The 25,188-nt window shown below is 54.6% G+C and overlaps 1 protein-coding gene across 3 annotated transcripts in view; it reads right to left on the bottom strand.

Annotated features, from left to right (window-relative positions):
• The window catches only part of SLC28A1 (solute carrier family 28 member 1), a 50,364-nt gene that overhangs the window by 8,505 nt on the left and 16,671 nt on the right, over positions 1–25,188 (bottom strand). For all 3 annotated transcript variants that reach the window (XM_043554673.1, XM_043554674.1, XM_043554672.1), the window contains exons 8-12: positions 24,746–24,859; positions 23,489–23,566; positions 11,197–11,277; positions 10,437–10,517; positions 6,880–7,005 (exon numbers count right to left, since the gene is read on the bottom strand). In XM_043554673.1, the coding sequence (XP_043410608.1) occupies positions 6,880–7,005; positions 10,437–10,517; positions 11,197–11,277; positions 23,489–23,566; positions 24,746–24,859 (480 nt within the window). The remainder of the gene's footprint in view (positions 1–6,879; positions 7,006–10,436; positions 10,518–11,196; positions 11,278–23,488; positions 23,567–24,745; positions 24,860–25,188) is intronic.

A 25,188-nucleotide genomic window follows, 5' to 3' on the forward strand; every position in this document is an offset into this window, starting at 1 on the left:
TTACCAAGTGAAAAGACTGGAGCCAACCCAAACATCTAACGACAACAGAATGGCTAAGCATTGTCAAGCGGCCATTGAAAACGAAGGTTACCAAGGCTTTGCAATAACATGGGGAGATGCCCACAAAATTGCATACAGAGCATAACCACACGATGGGGGGGGGGGGAGCCAAAACCTTCCACAACTATGCATGAAAAGATCAGCAAGAGACACGCCAAAATTGTCGGCCAATTGTCTGTCCCTGGCTAGTGGGGCCGTGATGATTTTCTCTGCTTTCTGCTTTTTGGCGTATGTCTACATGTCCGCAACACTACATATTGCTTTTGTGAACACAAAAGGAAAATAGACTTCTTCTCCTTAAAGTTTATTAAAAAATCACCTGTAGTTCTTTAATTTTACATAAAAAGGGGACAAAAGGAGGGGAGTTAAGTTTAAGCTACACGTCCAGGCTTTTATTAGCCTGGAGAAGAAACCTGGAGGAACCGGGCCTCGGAGACCCTCTAAGGCTCTGTGATGTCTGTCCTTCTGCCTGTGGGTTTAAACCCCTTTGTTTCTTTCCCAGCGGGGAATGGAAACGTCTCAAGAGGAGTATCGGCACCGACCCCCGCTCCCCCTGCGCACACCCGGTCACAGGCCCTGCTCCTCATGGGAAGGGGCCGGCCTCGGGACAGACGTCCTCTCTGGATGTTTCTGGCTGGGCTTTGGGATGTCGCTGGCCTCCTCGGGGCTGCTCAGACCCACTGGGGACTGTACCATACCTGGAACCTTGGGGTTTTCCCTCCCCCTTCCTCCACCTCGGAGGTCACGTCTAGTTTGCCAACCTGAGCGGGAACGCGTCCTGCAATGTCACATTCCTGGACACCGTCCCAGCGGGCCGGGCACGGCCACAGCCTCACGTGCTCCGGCTGCTCATTTCAGCTTGGAAAGGACTGAGTTTGGCCCAGGCCGGCCCCCCCGGGGCACTGGGTCGGTCCACACTGGCTGTGACACCCCCATTCCCCAAGGAAAGCCATCCCAGGGCCCGCTCCCGCCCAAAGGTTTCCTCTCTTTACCCGAAGGCATCCCAGGTGGACAGAGATAGAGGGTAGGGGTCCTCCCTTTGAATTTTCAAAAACACCTTTAGTGAGGGAGGAAAAAAATCCACACAACTCTACAGCATACAATGGGCCAGTTTCAGGATAGATTTCTGACCCTGATCTGTCAGAGAAAGAACTACCACTTTTTCCACACTGTGCCGTTTTCTATTATTGCGTTTATTTATTTATTTTTAATTTTTTAATGTTTATTTGTTTTTGAGAGGGAGATTGACAGAGCGTGAGCAGGGGAGGAGCAGAGAGAGCGGGAGACACAGGATCCGAAGCGGGCTCCGGGCTCTGAGCTATCCGCGCAGAGCCCGACGCGGGGCTCGAACTCACGAACTGTGAGATCACGACCTGAGCTGAAGTTGGATGCTCAACCGACTGGGCCACCCAGGTGCCCCCCGCCCCGCTTTCAAAAATTTTTTTTTTGTAATCTATTATTGCATTTAATTCTTAAATTGCTGTGAGGTAGGCAATAGTGCTGCCCACTTGACAGATGTGGAAGTCACGTAGCTCACGCTCACTTGGCCGGGCTCAGAACCTCACAGACACGGTCCCAGGGGCCCCCAGGGGCCCCCACTCTTGCACAGTCAATTGAGGAACATCGGTGGCTGATCCCCTCAACATGACCCTGCCCAGCCTGTGTTCACAGCGCCTCTCACAGGGGTCCCTGGGCCAAAGAGGGGTGGGTGGAGAGGCCAGCTCCTGCGGTTGCTGGAGAGGGCTGGGGCCTCCTTTAGAGCTTTGGGGAACTATGGTGAGAAAGGAGATTTATATGGAGGTCGCAGTGAACAGACTCAGTGAGCCTGGGACCTCGGAGCAGGGGAGAAGGTCTAGACCAGTGTTGCCCAGTACAAATATAATGAGAACTAGGTCTCGTCTTAAATTCTCTAGTAGCCAATTAAAAAAGTAAAGAGAGGGGTGCCTGGGCGGCTCAGTCAGTTAGGCCTCCGATTCCCAACTTGGGCTCAGGTCATGATCACTCGCTTCGTAGGATTGAGCCCCCAGTCGGGCTCTGCGCTGCCAGTGAGGAGTCTGCTTGGGATTCTCTCTCTCCCTCCCTCCCTGCCTCCCTCTCTCTGCCCTTTCCCCACTCATGCTGTCTCTCAAAATAAATAAATAAATAAATTTTTAAAAAGTAAAGAGAAGGAGGGGCGCCTGGGTGGCTCAGTCGGTTGAGCGGCCGACTTCGGCTCAGGTCACGATCTCGTGGTCTGTGAGTTCGAGCCCCGCGTCGGGCTCTGTGCTGACAGCTCGGAGCCTGGAGCCTGTTTCCGATTCTGTGTCTCCCTCTCTCTCTGCCTCTCCCCTGCTCGCGCTCTGTCTCTGTCTCTCTCTCACAAATAAATAAACATTAAAAAATAAAAATAATAAATAAATAACAAAAAGTAAAGAGAAACAGGTAAAATCATTTTGGTCATGGATTTTACGTAACCCAACATATCCAAAACATTATCTTTCCACTCATGTAATCCATATAAAAGTAATAAAATGAATCCACTTTCCCCCCCTGCTCAGTCTCCTAGCACATCTCATTTCAGACCAGCCACATTTCAAGGGCTCAATGGCCGCGTGTGGCTAGTGGGGACTGCATCGGACGGCGCCGGTCTAGAAACATCCAATAGGAGGGAAGCGGGGCAAAGGGAGCCGGAAGTTGAGCAACAAAGAGAAACAAGGAATGGGCAAGAGGGATCTTTGTGGAATTCAGGGGCTGAAGGCAGAGGAGCGTCGTGGGGGAGAGAGAAGGAGTGGGGAGGCGGGGCTGTGGGAGTGTCCTGGGGCCGCTGCAGTGACGGCCAAGAGCCAGGTGGGGGCAGAAGAGAGCTTCGCTGACCCCAGACTAAAGGCCCACCGGGAGCAGGGAGGGAAGGAGGGTTGGGTGCTTTTCACCTGGGCCAGCGGTGGGGCCTGAGGCTTCCGCTCCAGGGGCTGTGCTTGGGGACCCTGGTGGCCTCTGCACAGTCTGCTGAGCTAAAGGGAAGTGGGCACCCGGGTCCCTTCAAGGGGAGGCGCGACTGCCTGGGGCTTGGGCCCGAACTCCGGCCCCGAGACAGGGAAGGAACCGAAGCCGAGGTGCAAGGCAGACGGTGGAAAAGGAGAGTTCTTGCAGTATTTTAATCTGAAGTAATGGCAGCAAGGCTCTTGCAGTGGGAAGAAGAGCATTCTTTTAACCGGCTGTGGAACCCAGAGCAATGTCAAGGCCCTTAAAAAGGCCCTAAGTCCTGACAGGGCATCCCCTCCCCCAACATGCCGCCAGGAAAAAAAATTTCAGGAACCAAGTCTTGAGTTTCCATTTTTGAAATATCAAATTCCTTCAGAAATCAGGGGCGCCTGGGTGGCTCAGTCGGTTGAGCATCCGACTCTCGATTTCGGCTCAGGTCGTGATCTCACACGTTTTGGGTTCGAGCCCCACGTCTGGCTCTGTGCTGACAGCGTGGAGCCTGCTTGAGATCCTCTCGCGCTCTCCGCCCCTCCCCCGCTTCCTCTCTCTCTCTGTCTCTCTCAAAATAAATAAACTTACAGAAATAAAAATAAAAAAACAAATAACATTCCGAAATCAATCCGGGGTGGTGGTGGGGCACCAGCCCTGACGGGTTCTCTCTAGGCCTTGGCGAGACAAGTGTGAACCGGGTGATCTTGAAAATTCTAGATAGGAGGGTTCCAGAAGATCAAAGCCCCAGAGCGCAAGGGGCCTTCTGGAAAAGTCACACGGCATCCGCCCTGCCCAGGCAGCCCTGTGGGTATGTGGAGCTCAGCTTACCTACCCCGTGGTCCATGTGTCCTGAGGAAAGGAGGGACTGAGGGCAGGGTGGCTTGTCCCCTTGCCTGCTCCCGGGGGCAGAGGTGAGAGAGACAGGTGGAATTTGCGACCGGAGGAGGGGACAGGGTGGGCTGTCCTAGCCTCCTCCTCTCCCCTGCCCCCTCCACCCCTGCACCACGCAGCATCCCTCAGGAGACCCTGTGGGCAGTGAGAGGTGGGCCTTTGCTCTCCATCCGCAAGAGGAGGCCCACCTCACTCTAGACGCTGAGCCACAGTGCCTGGCCTGGACGAACCTGCTCAGCTCATTCCCTTCCTGCTCGGCATCTAGGTCGTTCCTTCCTTCCTTCCTTTCTTCCTTCCTTTCTTTCTTTCTTTCTTTCTTTCTTTCTTTCTTTCTTTCTTTCTTTCTTTCTTTCTCTTTCTTTCTCTTCCTTCCTTCCTTTCTCTTTCTTTCTTTCTTTCCTTCTTTCTTTCTTTCTTTTCCTTCCTTCCTTTCTTTCTTCCCCCCTCTCTTCCTTCCTTTCTCTCTTTCTTCCTTTCTTTTCTCTCTCTTTCTTTCTCTCTTTCATTCATTCTTTCTTTCCTTTTTTTTTTTAAATTTAACATTTATTTTATTTTTGAGAGACAGAGAGAGACAGAGCATGAGCAGGGTAAGGGCAGGGAGAGAGAGAGACACAGAATCTGATGCACGCTCCAGGCTCTGAGCTGTCAGCACAGAGCCCAATGCGGGGCTAGAACCCACAAACCATAAGATCATGACCTGAGCCGAAGGCGAGTGCTTAATGCCACCCAGGTGTTGTTGTTGTTATTACAAATAATGTTGGAGTTTGGCCTTTTTTGACCGCTTGGGAAAGCATTTCTGTATTGTAATATTCCTAACTGGATCAAAGGGAAAGAGGTTTTTTGTTTTTTGTTTTTTTATTTTTTCAACATTTATTTATTTATTTGTTTGTTTTGAGAGACAGAGCACAAGCAGGGGAAGGGCAGAGAGAGAGAGAGGGAGACACAGAATCTAAAGCAGAGTCCAGGCCTCTGAGCTGTCAGCACACAGCCTCATGTAGGGCTCAAACCCACAGACTATAAGATCATGACCTGAGCTGGAGTCAGACACTTAACTGACTGAGCCACCCAGGCGCCCCGGGAAAGAGTATTTTTAAACTGACTGACAGATGTTCTCCCAAAAGGTTACAGCAAATTACACTCCCATCAAGACTGTCCCATTGTGAGGCGTGTAAAATATTGCATATCTTATGACTGTTTTATTTTCCTTGACTATCAGTGAGCTGGAATACCTTTTTATGATTTATGAACGATTTTTGCCTGATCCATCATTTAAACTTTTTAAAAACTGTGACTTTCACCATACAGACGTTTTTCATTTTTACCAGTAGCTCTGTCAACCTTTTCCTTTATACCTACTGGGTTTCATGTCATGTTCAGAATTTTGCAAGAAAAAAGGCAAACTGCAGAAAAGCATGGGTAGAATTACCTCATTTTTAGTAGAAAAGAAGGCAAGCATGTGTGTATTCAGGTATCTATACGTAAATGACTACACAGAAAGGTCTGGAATGATGTATTCTAAGTCGGTGGTTCTCAAACTGAGCATCAGAGCCATGTGGAAGGCTTGTCATTATACAGGACATGGGGCCCCTTCCCCAGTGTTTCTGGTTCAGCAGGTCTGGAGTGGGGCCCAAGAATTTGCATTTCTAACAAGTTCCCAGTTAGAGAACTGCTAATCTGCTTATCTAGTAAAAGCAGCTCCCCATGAGAAGTGGGTTTGAAGTTCTCTTTTTACTTTCTTCACTTCTGTAAGAAGCAAGAATTTCTTTGATATTTAAGAAAAAAATTAAGATCTTTAAAGATTTGCATGTGAGGGGCACCTGGGTGGCTGAGTCAGTTAAGCGTCCGACTCTTGGTTTCGGCCCAGGTCACGATCTCATAGTTTCATGAGTTTGAGCCCCGATGCTCTGACAGTGCGAGCCTGCTTGGGAGTCCCTCTCTCTCTCTCTCTCTCTCTCTCTCTCTCTCTCTTCCTCCCTCTCTCTGCCACCCTTCCATTAGTGCTGTCTTTGTCTCTCTCAAAAATAAATAAAGTAAAACTTAAAAAAAAAAAAGATTTGCTTGGGGCGTTTGGGTCAGTCGGTTGAGCATCTGACTTTGGCTCAGGTCATGATCTCACCGTTTGTGAGTTCGAGCCCCGCGTCAGGCTCTGTGTGGACAGCTCAGAGCCTGGAGCCTGCTTTGGATTCTGGGTCTCCCTCTCTCTCTCTCCCCCTCCCCCACTTGTGTGTGTGCGCTCTCTCTCTCTCTCTCTCTCTCTCAAGAATAAATAAACATTTAAAAAAATTTTTAAAAAATATTTGCATGCGAAAGCACACGTAAGTACAGGGCGTTTAACAAATGCAGAGCATAACTACCAGGCACTTTGTAGGGGACACATTTGAAGATTCGCTCTGCTTGCCACACAGTATTGGGATTGGTGTAAAGGCTCCAATCGCACCAGTGGAATTTGACCTAGAAATGTATTGCATTCGAAAGCTGCACAAGCAATAATTTAGGAGCAGAGGAAGGGGCTCGTATCCAGGAAGGGTGTGGGGAAGCGGAGGGCGGGAGAGTAGGACACATCTCCAGGGACAGCCCAGGTGAGGGACAGTGTATACAAGCCTCAGAGTCAGACAGACGTGAGTTCAGATCCTGGCTTGGGCATCTCACTTATTCTCTGAGCCTCAATTTCCTCCTCTATAAAATGGGGATGTTCCGATGCCTAGCACTGTGCCTGGTACATGAGAGGGGCTCAGCAGGTGCCACACCGGGAATCCTCACCCCCACTGGCCACACGAGAAGCCGAATGGCCCAGCCCGCCTGGCCTGCCTCAGTCAGGTGTAGCCTCTCTTGTTTTCGTCACGGCCCCCCGGGTTCCGGACACAGAGCATGGGAGGAGACTCCAGGTCGCTCTGGCCAGGAGCTGTGTGGGGTGCCCACAAAGGAGGGCTTCAGGGTCTTGAGGTTTTCGGCAAACAAAGGGAGAGGCGAACATACCCCAAAGGAGATATAGGCGCCCAGCAGACTGCCGGCAATGGTGGCATAGCCTCCGGTCATGACGGCGTGGATTTCAGAGCGAGTCATGTCCGCCAAGTAGGGCCGGATCAGCAGAGGAGCCTCGGTCTGCAAAGAGGAAAGGTGTCAGACCGCCAGAGCCGGCCCGGGCACCAGGGTGTCCCCCTGCACCCGGGAGTGGGCACGTCACAGTGAGTGCTCGGGCTCCCAGGGGTAGAGATAGCAAGGTGGGGTCAGGACCACGGTCTGTACTTGGCTGGGCCTCCCTGCACCTCAGCATTGACCCGGCCCTACGGAAAGACCCCTAGGCCTTCCTCTCGGCCTGATGATGCTCCCCCGTGTCAAGTGCCCCCTATGTCCTGGCATCACTAAGCACCTCACATTCATCACTCAGGACCTTCTGAGAAACAAGTACTCATCCCCGGTTTCCAGGAGAACAAGCAGAGAATTAGAGAGGCTCAAAGAGGGGAGAGCCTGGGCGGCTCAGTCAGTTAAGCAGCCGACTCTGGATTTCAGCTTCAGCCACGATCTCACGGTTCATAAAACTGAGCCCCGCATCGGGCTCTGCACTGACAGTGCAGAGCCTGCTTGGGATTCTCCCTCTCCCCCTCTCTCTGTCCCTGCCTTGCTCATGGCCCTCTCTCTCCCTCTCTCTCAAAATAAATACACTTAAAAAAACAGTTACTGAGCCCTTACTATGTTCCAGACTGTTCTGTAGAATAGCGAGGGGGGTAAACAAGATAAAGCTCCCGTTCTCAAGGAGTTTTTGTCCTGGGTACAACGGAGGAGGGTGAGTTAAGGAAAGAAATGATAACCAACAAGGAACCAAGTAGGTAAACGGCGTATCTTAGATGGCGCTAAGACCTATGGAGATATGTGTGGGGAATGCCTGGTGGTTGGCGGGTACTTAATAGTGAGTGAGAAGCAAAGACCTTCCCAAGGAGGTGACTTTGGAGTTGAGACCACAGGTGCCGACTGTTGGGTTTGGTAGAACAGCATCGCAGGCAGAGTGAACTGTGAGCGTCCCGGGGCCGATTTGACACTGGCAATTTTGAGGACTTGTGAGCGGACCCAGGCTGTGCCTGCCCCACAGGGGGTGTGGGGCGGGACTCCACACGGAGGAGGAGGGGGAAGCCTGGTGAGCCAGGCTAGGGAGTGGACTTGGCTACAAAGAAGTGACATGATCTGGTGTGTGGTTTGGGTTTGTTTTTTGTTTTAAAGCAGGTGCCACACCCAGCGTGGGGCCTGATGCAAGGGCCCGAGCTGAGATCGAGAATCAGGTGCTCAACCAACTGAGCCACCCAGGCGCCCTGATCTGGTTTGTGTTTTTATTCAAAAAAAAAATTTTTTAACGTTTATTTTTGAGACAGATGCAGAGCGTGGGGGGGGGGGGGCGCGGGGAGGGGCAGAGAGAGAGAGGGAGACGCACAACCCAAAGCAGGCCCCAGGCTCCGAGCTGTCCGCACGGAGCCGTGAGGTCACGACCTGAGCTGAAGTTGGATGTTTAACCAACAGAGCCCCCCAGGCAACGCCATCTGATTTGTGGTTTTAAAGGATCATTCTGGCGTGTTAGTGAAGTGAAGGGCAGGTGGTAGGGGCGGGGACAGAAGCAGGGAGAGTGGAGGAGATTCAGTGTCTGGTGAGGAGACTAGGGTGGCTTGTGGTAAAGGAGACGGGCGGCAGGGCAGGGCTGGGACGGGGCGAGGGGGGCCAGCTGGCAGGACTTGCTGACGGGCCAGAGGCAGCCAGGAGCAAGGGAAGCAGAGGAAGGGAGGAAGGAAGGGAGGAAGGAAGGGAGGAAGGGAGGGAGGGAGGGAGGGAGGGAGGAAGGAAGGAAGGGAGGGAGGGAGGGAGGAAGGGAGGGAGGAAGGAAGGAAGGAAGGAAGGGAGGGAGGGAGGGAGGGAGGAAGGGAGGGAGGAAGGAAGGAAGGGAGGGAGGGAGGGAGGGAGGGAGGAAGGGAGGGAGGAAGGGAGGGAGGAAGGAAGGGAGGGAGGGAGGGAGGGAGGGAGGGAGGAAGGAAGGAAGATTCCTGAGTTTTGTCTGAACACTTCACGGAAGACGATGGTACCATTTCCTGAGAAAGGGAAGAATCAGAAGCAACCAGGAGGGCGTCAGGGCTTGGTGTGATGGGTTTGAGATGCCCCTTAGGCACCCGAGTGAAAGAAAGGTCAAGGCGGCAGTTGGATGGGTCAGACTGGAGTTTGGGGCGAGGTCAGGACTGCAGCACGGGGTCTGGGTGACACATAAAACATTTAAGCAACAGGGCTGGTGCGACGCCCCCCAGAAGAGGGCCCAGGCTGCCAACATGGAGGCTGAAATGATGTCGATAATCCTCAAAGATTATCCCCTTGGGGAAAACGAGGCAAAGAGCCAGGGGTCTAGGTCAATGTGCCCATCAGCCTGCTCAAAGTCAGTTCACCTTAGGCAGCTCAGGGCTCCATTCACCTAAATTTGTACTTTCTCAGCAAAAACGCATGGAGCACATTTGCCACATTTCGTTTAAATAAATGCTTTTGTGTTTCAGCATTCCTTTCTCTTTGGTCTCATCTTAAACATCTTAAGGGATTTGAGACAATTCATCGGAGAGCACATTGTCTTAATTGGCTTTAAAAAAAAAAAAACACCTTTGGGGCGCCTGGGTGGCGCAGTCGGTTAAGCGTCCGACTTCAGCCAGGTCACGATCTCGCGGTCCATGAGTTCGAGCCCCGCATCAGGCTCTGGGCTGATGGCTCAGAGCCTGGAGCCTGTTTCCGATTCTGTGTCTCCCTCTCTCTCTGCCCCTCCCCCGTTCATGCTCTGTCTCTCTCTGTCCCAAAAATAAACGTTGAAAAAAAAATTAAAAAAAAAAACACCTTTGAAATCAACACATTGATATTATAACCAAAAAGATGCAAATATTCCCCAGTTTCCTAAGCTGTCCAGTGAAACGTGGCAAACCGCGGCAAGCATGTCTTTTGGTGACTCTAGTGTTGGTCTGATGGGCTAGGACCTTGGAACGGGCTCTGGAACCCAGGAGTGCCGGGCCTTCTGGAAGGAGCTCAGGACTGATGGGTGCCTTAGAGTCACGTTTACTTTGGAAAATACATTTCAGATATAGGGAGGTGGGTGGCGGTCGCAGGGGTGGGGCGGGAGATAAGATGATGTCGTGTAAGGAACCCTGACCAGGAAAGAAGAAACTTGGATTCTAAGTCCTGATTTATGCTGCGGGGTCCTGGCAAGCTATTCCCACTCTCAAGCCTGTTTCTACGTGAAGGGAGAGAGGTGGACCATCTGTAGATTTTGTGAGTCTCTAAGCTGATAAAGACCCCGAGGCCTCGGGAGGTAGAAGGTGCCCGACAGAGGCCACCCTCCCTGGCACGACCCAGGCAAAGAGCGCGTCCCCGAAGGGAGCGTCTCTGGGACAGCGGCCTTTGGTGACCGTGGGAGAAGTGCCGCGTGTCTCTTTTTCTGACTGAATAGGAGCCACGGGGACCCAGGACACCCGCCCTCCTTGGAGATGCTGCTGGTGAGCGTGGGGGCAGGGCGCTGCAGGACCTACCTGGCTCACAAAGATGTTTCCAGCCACACTCAGGGTCTCAGTGGCCATGGTGCCCATGGTGGTCTGCATCAGCCAGCTGATCTAGGAGGCAGAGTGCTCTTTGTGGGCAGACGTCGGCAAACCCCAGAGTTGGAGAGAGTCAGGGGCGGGGTGGAAATACCGGATAAGTCTTCCTCCCAACTCCCAGCCCAGCACAGCCACCCCTCACCTACATTTCTCCTTCCACACCTCCACTGATGGGGGCTCTCCTCTTCCCGAGGCCACCCATCCACCCGCAAGTAGCTCCGATTATCACAGCAGTGCCTTTAAAAAGCTGTCTCCATACAAAAAGAGTCCCTGGACGAATATATCTGAGAGTTGCTGGACACACACATCGTGGAGGATACCAAATACGTATCAGCTTAGTAAAGGCTCTGAGAAGCCCTGTACGAAACTTATTTACGTTCGTCCGGTCCAGCTTCGCAAAAGTATTTGACCACAGGATCCCTGTACCCAGTGACATGTGTTAACCTGCGGTGGAGCAGGAATTTGGGAAAAAGGCTCTGGAAAACATTGTATTAGAGACGGTGTAGACCCTGGGAGCAGGGGATTCTGGGAGGGTGTAGACTCTCGGAGCAGGATTCTGGGAAGGTCCCGGCCCTCAGAGAAGGGGAGTTGGGGGGATTTCGGGGTTGGGTTTGGAAGCAAGGCATTCTGGGAGAGCATGAGCCCAGTGAGTAGGCAGCCGTGGGAGAGCCCGGCCGTGGCATTGGGAACTCACCTTCTGGATCACCCACTGCATGAGGCCCACATAGTAGAGAACCGACATGACACAGCTGAAGAAGATAACGATGGGCAGAACCTGCCAGGCAAGAGCACAGGCCCCAGGGTTAGAGGCAGGTAGACCCCAGACAACCCACTTTGTCCAGGGCCGTGCCGCTCAGGGACCTGACAGGGTCCAGGAGGAAGCTCTAAATTCACTGCCTGGGGTCACATACGGGGCCTCCTTGGAGGCACTTTCTGTCCTCTCTGTTCCGCTCGGAACATCCCCCCGGCCCCCTCCCCCCACAGACGAGGCCTGTGCCATGGAGGAGAAGCAGGACTCGAGTTCACCCCTTTTATTACCTCCTCGTCTGTAAGGTGGGGATAAATGCCTGTTTCTCAGGTTCTCGCGAGGGTTAGAGGAGCTGGCTCAGGGCCTAGCACCTTGCACAGCGTGCACCCCCTTCACGAGCGCGGTCCCTGGCCCACGAGGACCCCTCCGGAGCTTTGGGCCCGAGTGACAGGCTCGTCGTCTCTCCGGCACAGCACTTCCACTCAGGACCGACGAGCTCAGAGCCAGACCCACGTGGGCCCGGCAGCCGGTCCCTCATGCTGTCACCACCTCTCTCTGCCAACTCCAGGCCTCGTCAACTCTTCCTTCGAAACTTCCCTCACAGTCCTTCCCTCCTCGCCAGGGCCCCGGCCCCCAGCCCGGCGCCTCTGCCCTGCGGTCTGACTTATCTCAGCGAGGCCTACAACCACTCGGATGTCTCTCGGTGGAGGACGGGTTTCAGGACCACGGGATGACCACGAAGCAGCACACGGAAAGTCTGGAAACGAGACTGAGGGGCTCTCCGTGGGCAGTTAGGGAGAGATTTCCGAGCGAGAAGAGGGAAGGCGTGACCAGGCGTGTGCTGTGCTAGCCGGTGTGCAGGGGAGCACGGGGATGGCATTGTGCGTGGGCCTGGGTGGGCACGGAGTGTCACTAAAAGGGTGTGCAAGGGAGGCAGTGGCCTTGGGGCGGGAACTAGGTGACTGTCCGTGTGGGAGGGAGACTTGCTTTTTACCGCCTCCCCCTTTTGTGCTGTTGGGATGTGTTCTCTGTTCCAAACGGTTCTAAAATAGGTTATGCAGAAGGGCGCCTGGGTGGCTCAGTCAGCTGAGTGACTGACTCTTCATTTCGGCTCGGGTCATGATCTCGTGGTTCGTGAGATCGAGCCCCACGTCTGGCTATGCGCTGACAGCGTGGAGCCTGCTTGGGATTCTCTCTCTCTCTCTCTCTCTCTCTCTCTCTCTGCCTCCCTCCTGTTGGCGCTCTCTCTCTCTCTCAGAATAAATAAATAAGCATTAAAACAATGAGTTACGCAGAACTGGTAATGGTGGGCGCATCCCTACGCCGAAATGTTAGGTGGGGAAGCTAGAGCATCGAAAGTGTAGAAAGGCTGGGAGACGGCGTGCCCGAAAAGCTGCTCTGTGTGCTGGGACTGCAGAAAGTTGGGTTCTTCCTTCTGTATTTCCCGTTTCTCTTCTACTCCTGTAATTTTCTGTGATAGGTGGCCTCTTCTCGAGGCGGGGAGCCTGGGCGGAGGGGGGGGGGTCTGGGCCAGCTCAGCAGCGGGGTTTGGGACTTGCTGGGTGTGAGATGCCTCTGGGGCAGCCACGGGGTGGGGTGGGGGGGGCAGATGGATAAAAGGGTCAGGAGCTCAGGGGGGAAGGTCTGGGCCAGGGATGGATTGGGATGCATCTGCACGGAAGTGTAGGTTGAGACCATGGGATAGATGCGATTCACCGAGGAAACGTCCCTGAGTGAGGAGAGCAGTGAGGACAGAAGACAGGGCCCTGGGGTCAGCATGGGAGGGGGGAAGGGTAAGAGGGGGCGCAGGGAGGGGACCGAGAAGAAACAGAGAGGTTGGAGGACCTCCAGGCGAGGCGTGTGTTGGAAACCGAGGACGGCTGATCAAGAAGGGTGGTCGATCAGCCGTGCCAGATGTGTCAGAGAATTCCAGAAAGGTGAGGCGCGCGACAGACCACTGGCACCTAGCAATTCAGGGGTCGCGGTGGAGATAGTGAGTGCAGGCAGCTGTTTCTAGAAGCTTAGCCGTGCCGGAAGGAAAGGTGCCCTCGGGAGAGGTGAGGGTGCAGGGAGAGTTGTTTTTGTTTTTAATACGGAAAGTCTCGTGTGATCACATTCAGGCTCTAGCTCAAAATGAATCAAGAGTGCGGGATGGCCCCCGAAGAAGACAGAGGCTCCACCCCGGGCAGCCCCCCTAGAGACGAGAACAGGCCCCAAGGTGTCCCCCCTCCCTTCCCAGATGGAGGCTGCGGCTGGATGTGGACCAGCTCCCCTCCGTGGGCCTCACCGCGGTGGGGGCTGTCACCTGACAGGGAACGCAGGCTCTGGAGGTCCTCCTGTCCCGTGACTCGTGCTGACTGCCCAGTGCCGGGCACACCCCCAACACGAGGCTGCTGACGTCATCCGCCCTCCCTCGCGGGGAGACACAGAGACAGTCACGTACTGTCTAGACTGCTTGTCCAATTTATCATGAGGGACTGCTCGGCAGCCTGGCAGGGCGGCGGCCGTGGCTCAAACCAGGAAGGACCTGACTGCAGAATTGGGACTTTCTCCGGGCAGCCACCAAGAGACATTGCCTACCCGTGAGATGCGGGTCTTTGGTGGAAGGGAAGCTGGGTTTTGCATGAGGCGGCGGCTCTCCGGGGAGGGAAGATAAATAGGAGAGAAGACAGGTGGCCTCCCAATTTTCTAAGGTGGCACAATTCGTCCTAAATAAGGTCCCCGGGACCCATCCGATCTCCCAGCCTGGGAGACGACTGTGGGGCCTGTAGCCTGCGAGGAGGCGGAAGGCAGGATGGGCAGCTGAAGACGGCGATGCCGCGGTCGGGTGGAGGGGGGGAGTGCCATCGGGTCCTACTACGTGTCCACACGCGGTCCTACTCTGCGGCAGGTGCAGTGCCCAGCGCGTGGTGATTCGTCGATCCTCAAACCAACGGATGTACTTGTAAATCTGCTTCACCAAAGGGGACACCGAGACCGTGAGACGTTGGCTGCCCGCCCAAGGTCACACGCCTGCAAAAACAGAGCGCTGCCCGGCCGCTGAGCTGGTTGCCAAGGCCCTGCCATGAGCCTGCGGACGTCTGCCCTGTTGCCTATTCTGGAAGCCCCACTTCTCTGTCTCAGGAGAGGCATTCATCTCCGGGAGCGAGGGTGTAGCAGCCATACACACGTCCTCACCGCCACACGGTGGAACCCAGAGCCGGCTGGTCCCTCTAGTGTGACTGCTCACCCATAACCGAAGGAAGAAGGGGCCTCCAGTTTGCCGAGGCCAGTGGTTCTCAAAGCGCGGTCCCTGGACCAGTAGCATCACCGGAGAATTGGCGAGAGATGCAAATTTCGAGCCCCACATCTGGAGTTTCAGTTTCAGCAGGTCGGGGGGTGGGCCTGAGAATTTGGGCCTGAGCGTTTCCAGAAGCTGTTGGTGATACAGGTCTGTGCCACTCTGAGAACCACTGGTCTAGAGTTTAGATCATACGCTCGGAGCAAATGTCAACTTGTTATCAGGAAACGGGGTTCGAAGGCAGGACCAGACCCACTGAGGACACGGCCCTGATGCTTCCTCTTCCTGGAGGAAGCTGAGCCAGGCTTTCGATGACTTCCTGATAATGAACCCTCACAGTCCAAGCTCCAAAGGCCTAAGCACTGCAGACCGGGTCCTGTCGCCAACCCCACGAAACCCCACAAAAATCCTGAACCACAGAATCTAAAGTCGGTCAACAATGCATTAAAAGGATCACATACCATCAGGGCACCTGGGTGGCTCAGTCGGTTGAGTGACTTCAGCTCAGGTCATGATCTTGTGATTCATGAGTTAGAACCCCACATCGGGCTCGCTGCTGTCAGCACAGAGCCCGCTTCAGATCCTCTGTCCTCTCCTCTGCACCCCCCCCCCCGGCCCCCACCTCTCAAAAATAAATGGCTCAGTCAGTTAAGCATCTGACTTTGGCTCAGGTCATGATCTCACGGCTCGTGGGTTTGAGTCCCATGTTGGGCTGACAGCTCAGAGCCTGGATTCTGTGTCTCCCTCTCTCTGCTCCTCCCCCAGCTCAGGCTCTGTCTCTCTCTCTCAGGAAATGAATAAAACCATTAAAACAATAAAAAAAAATAAACATTTTAGAAGGATCATACACCATCATCATTTGGGATTTATTCTAGAGAAGCAACGATGGTTCAGCATCCACAAGTCCATCAACATGATAATACGCCACATTAACAAGACCAAGGATAAAAATCCCCCCCCCCCCCCATCATCTCAGTAGGTGCAGGAAAAGCATTTGACAAAATCCAACATCCATTCATGACAAAGCTCTCAGCCAAGTGGATGTAGAGGAATGTACCTCAACATAATAAAGGCCACATATGACAAACCCACAGTTAACCTCATCCTCAATGGTGGAAGGCTGAAAGGTTTTCCTCTGAGATCAGGAGCAGGATAAGGAGGTCCTCTCTCTTACCACTTCTATTCAACATAGTATTGGAAGCCTTAGCCAGAGCAATGAGTCAAGAAAAAAAGAAATCAAAGTTATCCAAATTGGAAAGGAAGAAGTAAAACTGTCCCTATTTGCAGATGACATGATACTACGTATAGAAAAACCCTAAAGGCTCCACCAGACAGCCATTAGAACTGACAAATGAATCAGTAAAGTTGCAAGATACAAAATTAACATACACAAATCAGTTGTGTTTCTGTATACTAATAATGAGCTATCAGCAAGGGGAATTTTTAAAAATCCCATTTACAACTACATCAAAAAGAATAAAATACCTAGAACGAACTTAACCAAGGAGGTCACCTGTACGATGAAAATTATAAGACGCTGGTGAAAGAAACTAAAGATGACAGAAATAAATGGAAAGATAGTCCATGCACATGGCCTGGAAGAATTGATACTCGTAAAAGGTCCATGCTACCCAAAGCAATCTACAAACCCGATGCAGTCTCCACCAAAATACCAGTGGCATTTTTCACAGAACTAGAACAAATCATCCTAAAACTTGTGTAGAACCACAAAAGACCCCGAATAGCCAAAGCAGTCCTGAGAAAGAACAAAGCTGGAGATCACAGGCTCCCTTATTTCAAACTACACTGCAAACCGGAGTAATCCAAACAGTATGGTACAGATGCCCATGCCACCACCGTTACAGAAAGGCAGAGGGGACTTCCTCCAAGGCCACGTAAAGCGGACATGCCTCCTGATTTCCTACTCCCTTGGTCCCTTGCCCAGAGGCCCTCACCACTCTGCCCCTCGTGGTCATGGCCAACTGGCTGTCAAAGTGTCATTCAGAGACCTTTGCAGATACCGGATTCTCCTAAGATCTCTCCTGGTCCCCTCGTCCCATCTCTTTCCTTCTCCCTCCTTCCAGCACCACGCCCCAGCTTTCACTTACTCACATACTTCCCACTCCCTTCCCTGCTGATCATGATCACTGAGCTCACGAGTGACCCCTTAATTACTAACTCCAATGGCACCTCTCCCTCGTCTTTTTTTTTTTTAACGTTTATTTATTTTTGAGAGAGACAGAGCATGAGCGAGGGAAATGCAGAGAGAGAGGGAGACACAGAATTCAAAGCAGGCCCCAGGCTCTGAGCTGTCAGCACAGAGCCCAACGTGGGGCTCGAACCCACGAACCAAGGGATCATGACCTGAGCCACAGTCGGACGCTTAACTGACTGAGCCACCCAGGCGCCCCGTCCTTTTCTTATTTGATTTTTTGGGGCCAAACTTGGCATTGTTGACCATCGCGGATGGCCGAGGCTGCATCAGGCAGACACCCCAAAACCTTGGGAGATGGAAGCATTGTCTTTCACCCAGATGTTCCTCAGGGAGAACATGTGAGCAGCACTCCTGGGCGCAGTATGTGGGTGCCCGTTCCAGAGGCCGGAACAGTGGTGAAGGAACAAGTAAACACAAGCTACTGGTCAGCCAGACCCAGGAAGGATGCAGGAGCCTCGGGGGAGGCGGCTGTGTGGGTGGGATGTTACCAGAAGGGAGGTGGAGCCAAGGCAGAATGAGTAACCAAGACGATGCAGCCAAGAGGTGGCTGCCGCGTCCAGTTCATGGCGCTGGACTCCAGGCCAGGGGAGGGGGGCGGCCAAGAAGCCCCAGGCAGAGGCTCGACTTCCTGGACAAGGGACGGGCTGGACCGTGGCCCAGCAGGAAGCAGCTTGGACTCTGAAAATCTGAGTGAGCTCAGAGAAGACTTCCCCGGGGCCAGCATGAACCAAAGGCCTTGGACTAGGTCCACATGATCCAGGGAAAGAAGGTGAGGAAGGCTCCTGCGTCTTCCGCTCGACTTAGCACCAGCAAATCCACCCCAGCTCGAGGACCCGTCCTAAGCTTAGGAAGTGCTGTGCTTATGTGTGTGTGTGTACATGTGAGTGTGCATGTGTGTGAGCATGTGTGTGCACATGAGTGTGCAAGTGTGAGTGTGTGCACGAGCTGTTGTGTGCGTGCGCGTGACTGGGCTGTGTGCACATGTGTGCATGTGTGTGCACGTGTGAGTACATGTGAGTGAGCGTGTGTGCATGTGTGAGCATGTGAGTGTGCGTGTGTGTGCATAAGTGTGCACGTGTGCATGAGCGTTTGTGGGCATGTGTGTGTGCATGTGACTGTGTATTGTGAGCACGTGTGCATGGGAGTGTGAGTGCATGAGCATTTGTGTGCATGTGTGTATGTGTGTGCGTGTAAGTGTGCATGCGTGCGCATGTATGTGAGCGTGCGCGTGTGTGCGTGTGTGCGTGTAAACGTGTGTGCATGTGTGAATGTGAGCGTGCATGTGTGTGAGCATGCGCATGTGTGTGCGTGCACGTGCGCATGACGCAGGGAGGGAGTGGGGAAGCTGAGTAAATTTTGTGATTAATGAATCTTGTGAAGAGGGCAGTCAGTTCCATGGCCATGGAGCATATAAGTCCTCCCTGATCTGGTCTGTCTTCTCCAAGGAAGCCACTGCCTAGTGCACTAATGCTGAGGTTGGCCCGAGGACAGGGCCTCCCAGGGTCCCAACGACAGTTAGCGTGTGACTGGGAAATGCTGGGGCTGCCTATTGATAAACCCACCTCTCTTGTTTTTTCTTTCTTGACGGGATATCCAAACTCAAAGTCTTTAGCAGCCACTTAATATGTTTTAAATTTAACATTATCGTTATTAGGGCTCCTTTCTGTATTTGGAAGGGAGACGGGATGTCACTGACTTCAACTTACAGGATGAGGCCGAAAACGCCAGTGTCCAGTCAACCTGTTCCAGCCCCGGCTCTGCCCTTACTCACCGGCTGACTGTGCCCATGTCACTGCTCCTCTCTGGGGTGTGGCCTGACCATCCGTAGGGACCCAAAGATCAGTCAGCTCCCTTCCAGCCCGACAGTCTACCAAAGCGTGGTTGTAAAGGGTGATGTGGGGACAGAGACGGGCAGCAGTTGCGCCCACATTCTTCTGGAAAGGGAGAGAAGGTGGAGGACACACAGCTGACTCTGGCGGGAAGACGGGCAGAGCTGCAAGCAAGGTGACCGTTTCGGCGCTAGTCTGCGGGACAGGCAGGGCGGGGACGCCGGTGGACAGCGGCTGTCTGGTCTGCCTCGCGCCCCTTCCTCCGCTCCTTCTGGTGACAAAGATTCAGCATCCCTTTGGGAAACCACGCCCTCCTCCACTCTCCCCCGACGGGCTTCAGGTTTGGCAGATCAAAGCCAATTATTCTCCCTGGTTACAGTTCAGAGACGGCATCTACTCCAAGCCAGGCCAAGAAGGGCCCCCTCGCGGGTTTCCTGCTAGAGCTAGTGGAAATCGGGCTCTCTCTCTCTTTCTCTCTCTCTCTCCTCAGGTTGGTTGGATGTAAGCCACCCCCTCGAGGGAGCCTACCCACGACTAAGACTAACACCAGCACCCAGAACACAGAGCCAGGATACAGGCCAGGTGGATCCCAGCTGATGTTCGGTACCCTGGACTTTTCAGTTACAGAAATTAATCTTGATTTCTGGAGGTTCTGTTTCATTTCCGTGTTGGCTTAAGACAAATTTGAGTTGTGTTTCTGTCACTTACCACTGACTAAGTCAGGAGCTAAGCACCCAGGTCAGGAAGTACAGGCGAGACTCCCAAATGCGGCCCCGGTTATGGCTGGGAGGCACCGTCGATGGAAGGATCTGTGCCATCACTTTTTCTCCCGGGGAGGTATGCCAGCTGTCACCTGGGCCCTGCTCCTCTACCAGACCACAAACGCTCGCTTGGAAAACGACAGCCCCCTGAAAATGTAGCTAATCACAGGGAGCTGCCTGCCTTGTTTGCTATAATGGAGGTTAGCAGAACCACTCTCCTGGGCAATGCCTCTTGGAACGATGGCCTTCTGAGGGTGGCTCGCACTCAATCAGGCCACCTGACCCCCTGGCTGTGGGTGGGAACGCAAGACCCCCCGGCGTTCCAATGGCAGGCTCCCACGCCCCGGCCTCGGTGATTGGTCCCAGGATGGTCACATGACTGAGGCTGACCAATCTGAAGACCGCTCCTAATGCACTCTAACTCAGGCTGGCAGAGAAGAGTTCCCTTCACTTGGGGTGGGGGGGGACCATGCTGTAAGCCTGAGCATCTGTTACTGCTGGGGGCCAGGGGAAGATGGGGTGCTCGAGAGTAAAGCTGACGCCCTGGCGTCTCTGGGGCCCGGGGTCCAGCTTGCACCAGCTCAACCTTGCCTTCTAGTGTGTAAGCCAAGAAACAGCTTCCCTCTCTCCTCCCTTTAAAGCAATATTTTTTTCAAGTTTATTTTGAGAGAGAGAGAGAATACATGCACACACGAGGGAGGGACACAGAGAGAGAGAGGCAGGGAGGGAGGGAGGGAGGGAGGGAGGGAGGGAGAGAGAGAGAGAATCCCAAGCAGACTCCTGTCAGCACAGAACCTGATGGGGGGCAGAGGAGGAGGCTAGAACTCACATACCAGTGAGATCATGGCCTGAGCCAAGATCAAGAGTCAGACACTGACTAAGGGGGTGTCTGGGTGGCTCAGTTGGCTAAGCATCCGACTCTTGATTTTGGTTCAGGTCATGATCCCACATCAAGCCCCACATCGGGCTCTGCGCTGACAGCATGGAGTCTGCTTGGGATTCTCCCCCTGTCTCTGCCCTTCCCTTGCTTGCACTCTCCCTCTCCCTCTCTTAAAATAAATAAACTTAAAAAAAATAGACACTCAACCAACTGAGCCACCCAGTCACCCCCCCACTTTAAAGCAAGTTTTAAATGGGTTTCTGTTACTTGCAACCAAAGAGTCCCAAAGAATACTCTTTTCTTCTAAGCCAGGGGGCAAACAAACATCTAAGGCCCCTTTGTCACCACTGCCTACTAAGGCAAGTGCTCTGATATCAAGGCACAGAAGCCAATAAGCAAGAGCTTCGGTCCTGGGTTCCGGTCTTGATCCCAGCCCTCCCTAACTTTGACACTTCGCAAGCAACGACCGCTCCGAACCTCAGTGTCCCCATCTGTGAAAAGGGGGTAATGATAGCACCGCCACGGGTGGTCGTGAGGGTGAAGCGAGGGCCAGGCACACGTGCTGGCTGCGTACCTAGTGGCCGTTATTATGATTTCCTTCTCCCTGCACTTTTCTTCTCTGTTCCCCCGAGACCTTGGGTCTAGAGGGCGACAAAATGGTTTCCGGTGGCCCTGGGGCTTGCTGCAAAGCTTGTGTGTAGCTCTTGGCTTCCCTCTGGTTGGGAAGGTCCGGGCCCTGCCGGGGAGGTTTGGAGAAAAAGGAGTTCAGCTGTGGTCTCGGGCCACCGGGAAAGCCGCTCAGGACCACGGTCATGGGAACGGTGGCCCAGCCGGGGACGGGGGCCTGGACTTCCCAGCAGGCACAGAGGGACTTCGGAGAGCGGTGTCCGGGCACTGGGCGGGGCTCTGTAGGGCTCAGGGTCAGTTCAGGGACACAGGATGAGTAAGACCCAGGCCTCTCCTCCTGCAGGTCCCCTCAGCCTCCGTTCCCCACGGTGACCTCTCTCCTGCCCTGTGACAGCCTGGTGGCCCCGGGTCATCATGTGGGTATGAGGCAGCCTCCTCAGGTCCTCTATTCCAAGCCTCCTGGCTACAACCCTTCCTACCCACTATTTTCTTTAAAATGTTTATTTACTTGACATAGAGACAGAGAGAGCGTGAGCAGGGAAGCGGCCGAGAGAGAGGGAGACACAGAATCCAAAGCAGCTCCAGGTTCTGAGCTGTCCGCACAGAGCCCGACGCGGGGCTCGAACCCACGAACTGTGAGATGGTGACCGGAGCCAAAGTCGGACGCTCAGCCCACTGAGCCCCCCAGGCGCCCCTCTTCCTGCCCACTATTGACATGACGACCATCCCAAATCTCCAAAAAATCCCTGCCTGCTCAAAACTCTTTGATAGCTCTGTTTCCTGGGGACCAAACCCAGGTGCCTCCTCCTGGCATTTAGGGCCCTTCAAGCTTCAGCCCCACCACGCTAGCCGTTCGCGCCCCCGCCTGTGCCCCCCGCCGGCAAAGGGAGCTTCGCCCTGTAGACGACACGCCCGCACTTTCTCCCCTCGGTGCTCACCCCAGGGGCTCCTTCTTCTTGCCTATCTGCGCATCCAAAACTCCCGTCCTGCGTGTCCCGTGGTTCCACGTCAAACACCACCTCCCTGGGGGAGTCCTCCTCACTGTCCCTAGTTTAAACAACCCCCCCCCCACATGGACGCTTTCGTTTGTGCCAACTGCACTTGAACCTGGTCGCCCGGGGAGGTCGGACTGCAGAGTGTCGTGTGCTTGTCCCTGCAGGGTGACAAGATGCTGGCTGCTGTCTGTCTATCTGGTGAACGTAAGACGTCATGCCGGAGCCAGTCTTCACGACTCCTCCCTGAAACCTGGGAGGCCCCTACTTGGAAATAGGACTGGGAGGGAGCAGCCCTCCCCAGCCCTACAGGATGGTGTCAGGGGGCCTCTGGAGGGCCCCCCCCGTCCCCCTGTAAAACTGCTCTCAGAGCAACGTGATGGACAAGTTCGTCCCAGGCCACACAAGACTCCCGAGAGGACAGGAACCCCGTCCCCTCGTTCCTTCCTCCCATAACTGACATTATTTGAACCACTTGGACAAAGTGGACGCTTCCCCGAGGGTCGCTGACACCAACAGACACTGTGCGGACCCTCACCACAAGCTGGTGGTGGGGACAGAGGGGCTGGAGACGACTAGACTCGCAGCCTGGCCCAACGTCAGCCCAGAAGTGCATCGCCGAGCCTGTGGCTCAGGCTGGAAGCCTCCGGGGGCCCCAACAGCCCCCACGGGGTGGGAAGGCTCTGGAAACAATGGTCAGAGGCACAAAAGGCAAAAACCTCCAGGAGCTACACATGGGCCCCTGCACAGCAGCCCCGGGGGGGGGGGGGCAGGCAGGGAGGGCGCCCTGGAGGAGGCAGCATGGATTCCCGTGGCAGTGCCGTGGCAACGGTGGCAGGAAATCACCCCCCCTCCGCCTAGCACTGGAAGTGGAGCTGAAGCCCAGAGAGGGTCTTTTGACAGCTTGGGCGTGAGGCCAGCAGAGGGGAGCCCCTGAAGGAAGCGCGTGGGTCCGCATTTCCAAACTCAGAATGGTGACGTGGCCACACCACGGCAGACCCGGCACGGGCTGCACCGTCTAAACTCAGGGTTGGGGCTCTACTGTACACAGTAAGGCCTTTGAGTCTCTACGTCGGTTTCCTCTGCAGCAGGGGTGCAATAAACCGTCCGCAGGACGGAAGGAAGGAAAGAGGGAGGGAGGGAGGGGCTGTAGGTCCAGAAAAGTCCAGAGAAGGGAGTCACAGTGTACAGCTGGGTGACAAGGGCCGGCCTCCTGCAGAGGTGACCCTCGAGGGCCTCGATGTAGAAGCAGCCTGAGAGGGTCCTGTGGGCTTAAGAGTTCCCGGGAAGTGTCCCTCAGAGGCCTCGGGGCCCCTGAGGCACGTCGGGGGCTGAGGTGAAGGCAGGCGCCGTCCCCGTGCCCCTGCCCTCTCTTCTTGTCTCACGGCGATTCTATCGTTTGGGGATTCGTTTTTAAGGAAAAGAATACAGATACCTCTTACTTGGCAAATGTTACAAAGCACACTGACGACATGCCGGCGGGTGAACGGTGTCGGGGCCCCTCTCGGCACCCCGAGCCCGGAGCTTCGTGGACCTCAAGCGCACGGCCCTCCCCTGACCCGGACCTGGCCCGCGCAGCTTGCCCAGACATGCCCCGGCCACAGGTACCGGGCAGCCGCTGCTAAGGCCCTCGCGGGCCAGGAGTTGGGCTGACCTGAAAGGCAAAGACTCCCTTGACCATGGCCTCCCCAAACACGAAGCTGGAGCCCGCGTCCGTGTAGCTCAGGAAGATCTGAAAGCAAAAGACAAAACAATGCAAAAACCCGGAGTGAGGCCAGGAGGGGAAGGGGCACAAACAGTGGCCAGAAAGCCAGGCCGGGTGAGCCGGAGGGACGTCGCCTGCCGTGGGCCCATCCAGCAGCCCGTCCAGCAGCCCAGTGCGGGGGAGAGAGGGTCACCGGGCCTCCCGGGCCTTGCGGGGGTCGGGCACCACCCAGCAGTGCACTTCGTGAACACACGTTCACAGGGGTTTGCTCCCCTGAGCACATTCTCCCCGGGAGACACCTTTTCTGGACACTTTAAGGGAGCACCCTCAGGGGCGCCCGGGTGGCTCAGTCGGTCAGGCGTCCGACTTCAGCTCAGGTCATGATCTCACGGTTCGTGGGTTCGAGCCCCGCGTCGGGCTCTGTGCGGACAGCTCAGAACCTGGAGCCTGCTATGGATTCTGTGTCTCCCTCTCTCTCTCTCTCTCTGCTCGTCCCCGCTCACACTCTCTCTTTCAAAAATAAATAAACATTAAAAAAAATAGGTGCAAATGATCAGTTTTGTGGTATGTGTATTTACTACAACAAACAACGGAATGAGAAAACAACTTCAAGAGGCACCTGGGTGGCCCAGTCGGTTGAGTGACCGACCTCGGCTCAGGTCATGATCTCATGGTCCGTGAGTTCGAGCTGCGCGTCAGGCTCAGAGCCCGGAGCCTGCTTCAGATTCTGTGTTCTCCCTCTCTCTCTGCCCCTCCCCAATCACACTCTGTCTGTCTGTCTGTCTCTCTCAAAGATAAACATTAAAAACTTTAAAAAAAAGCATAACTTCAAGAAACATTATTTTTAAATGCACACATACGACAAAGTAAATCAGTTGTAATTTTTTTTAGCCCTTTTAACTGTCACGTGTTCCACATCACTCATGACTGCTGAGGGCCACATGCCTTGCGCCCTCAGTACCCAAGAACCCTCCTGTGCTGAGATTCTTTTCCGCATCAGACCAGCCGCTGGAAGGACAGCTGTCTGCAGGTGGCCCCGGGCCTGGGGGAAGGAGTGGCCACACCGCCCAGCCCCTGCTGCTCACGTGGCCTGGGGCCCAGCGCACCCCCACCGTCCCGATCCCAAGCCCCTCCTTACGGCCCCACCCTCCCCTTCCCCCAGTACAGCGGCTTTTCCCTGGCAACCCGAGTTCCCCTTGTGCGCACCTGGATCTGGTTGCCCATCCACTGGAATGCAATAAATCCTGGCTCTGTTCTGATGACGAAGAGTCCAAGTGCAAACTGTAGTCCGAGGCCCCAGGACACAGTCCTCCAGGATACCTGGCACCCGAGAGAAAGGTCCTGGTGAGCTCAGCTCCTTAGGGGATGCACAGGGAACGGCAGGCGGAAAGGGCAGAGAGCACAGTGCTGCTGAGGGGCTTGGGAGTCTTGGCCTCGTCTGCAGGATAGGACTGGACCCAGCCATGACCCTGGGCCTGTTGCCGATGGTCCCATCCACCCTGCGGTCAGAATAGGCCACACTCTTGGCAGTAATGGGCCTGGGGCAGTGGGCAGGGGTGGGGCACGGTCTAAGGACCCATTGCAAGACTCGAGCCGCCTCGAGCAGGCCATAGCGCTCGGTCCCGGTCCTCACCGGGAGGCTGTGGCCT

The sequence above is a fragment of the Prionailurus bengalensis genome, chromosome B3 (genome assembly GCF_016509475.1).
Source record: "Prionailurus bengalensis isolate Pbe53 chromosome B3, Fcat_Pben_1.1_paternal_pri, whole genome shotgun sequence".
Classification (NCBI taxonomy): Eukaryota; Metazoa; Chordata; class Mammalia; order Carnivora; family Felidae; genus Prionailurus; species Prionailurus bengalensis.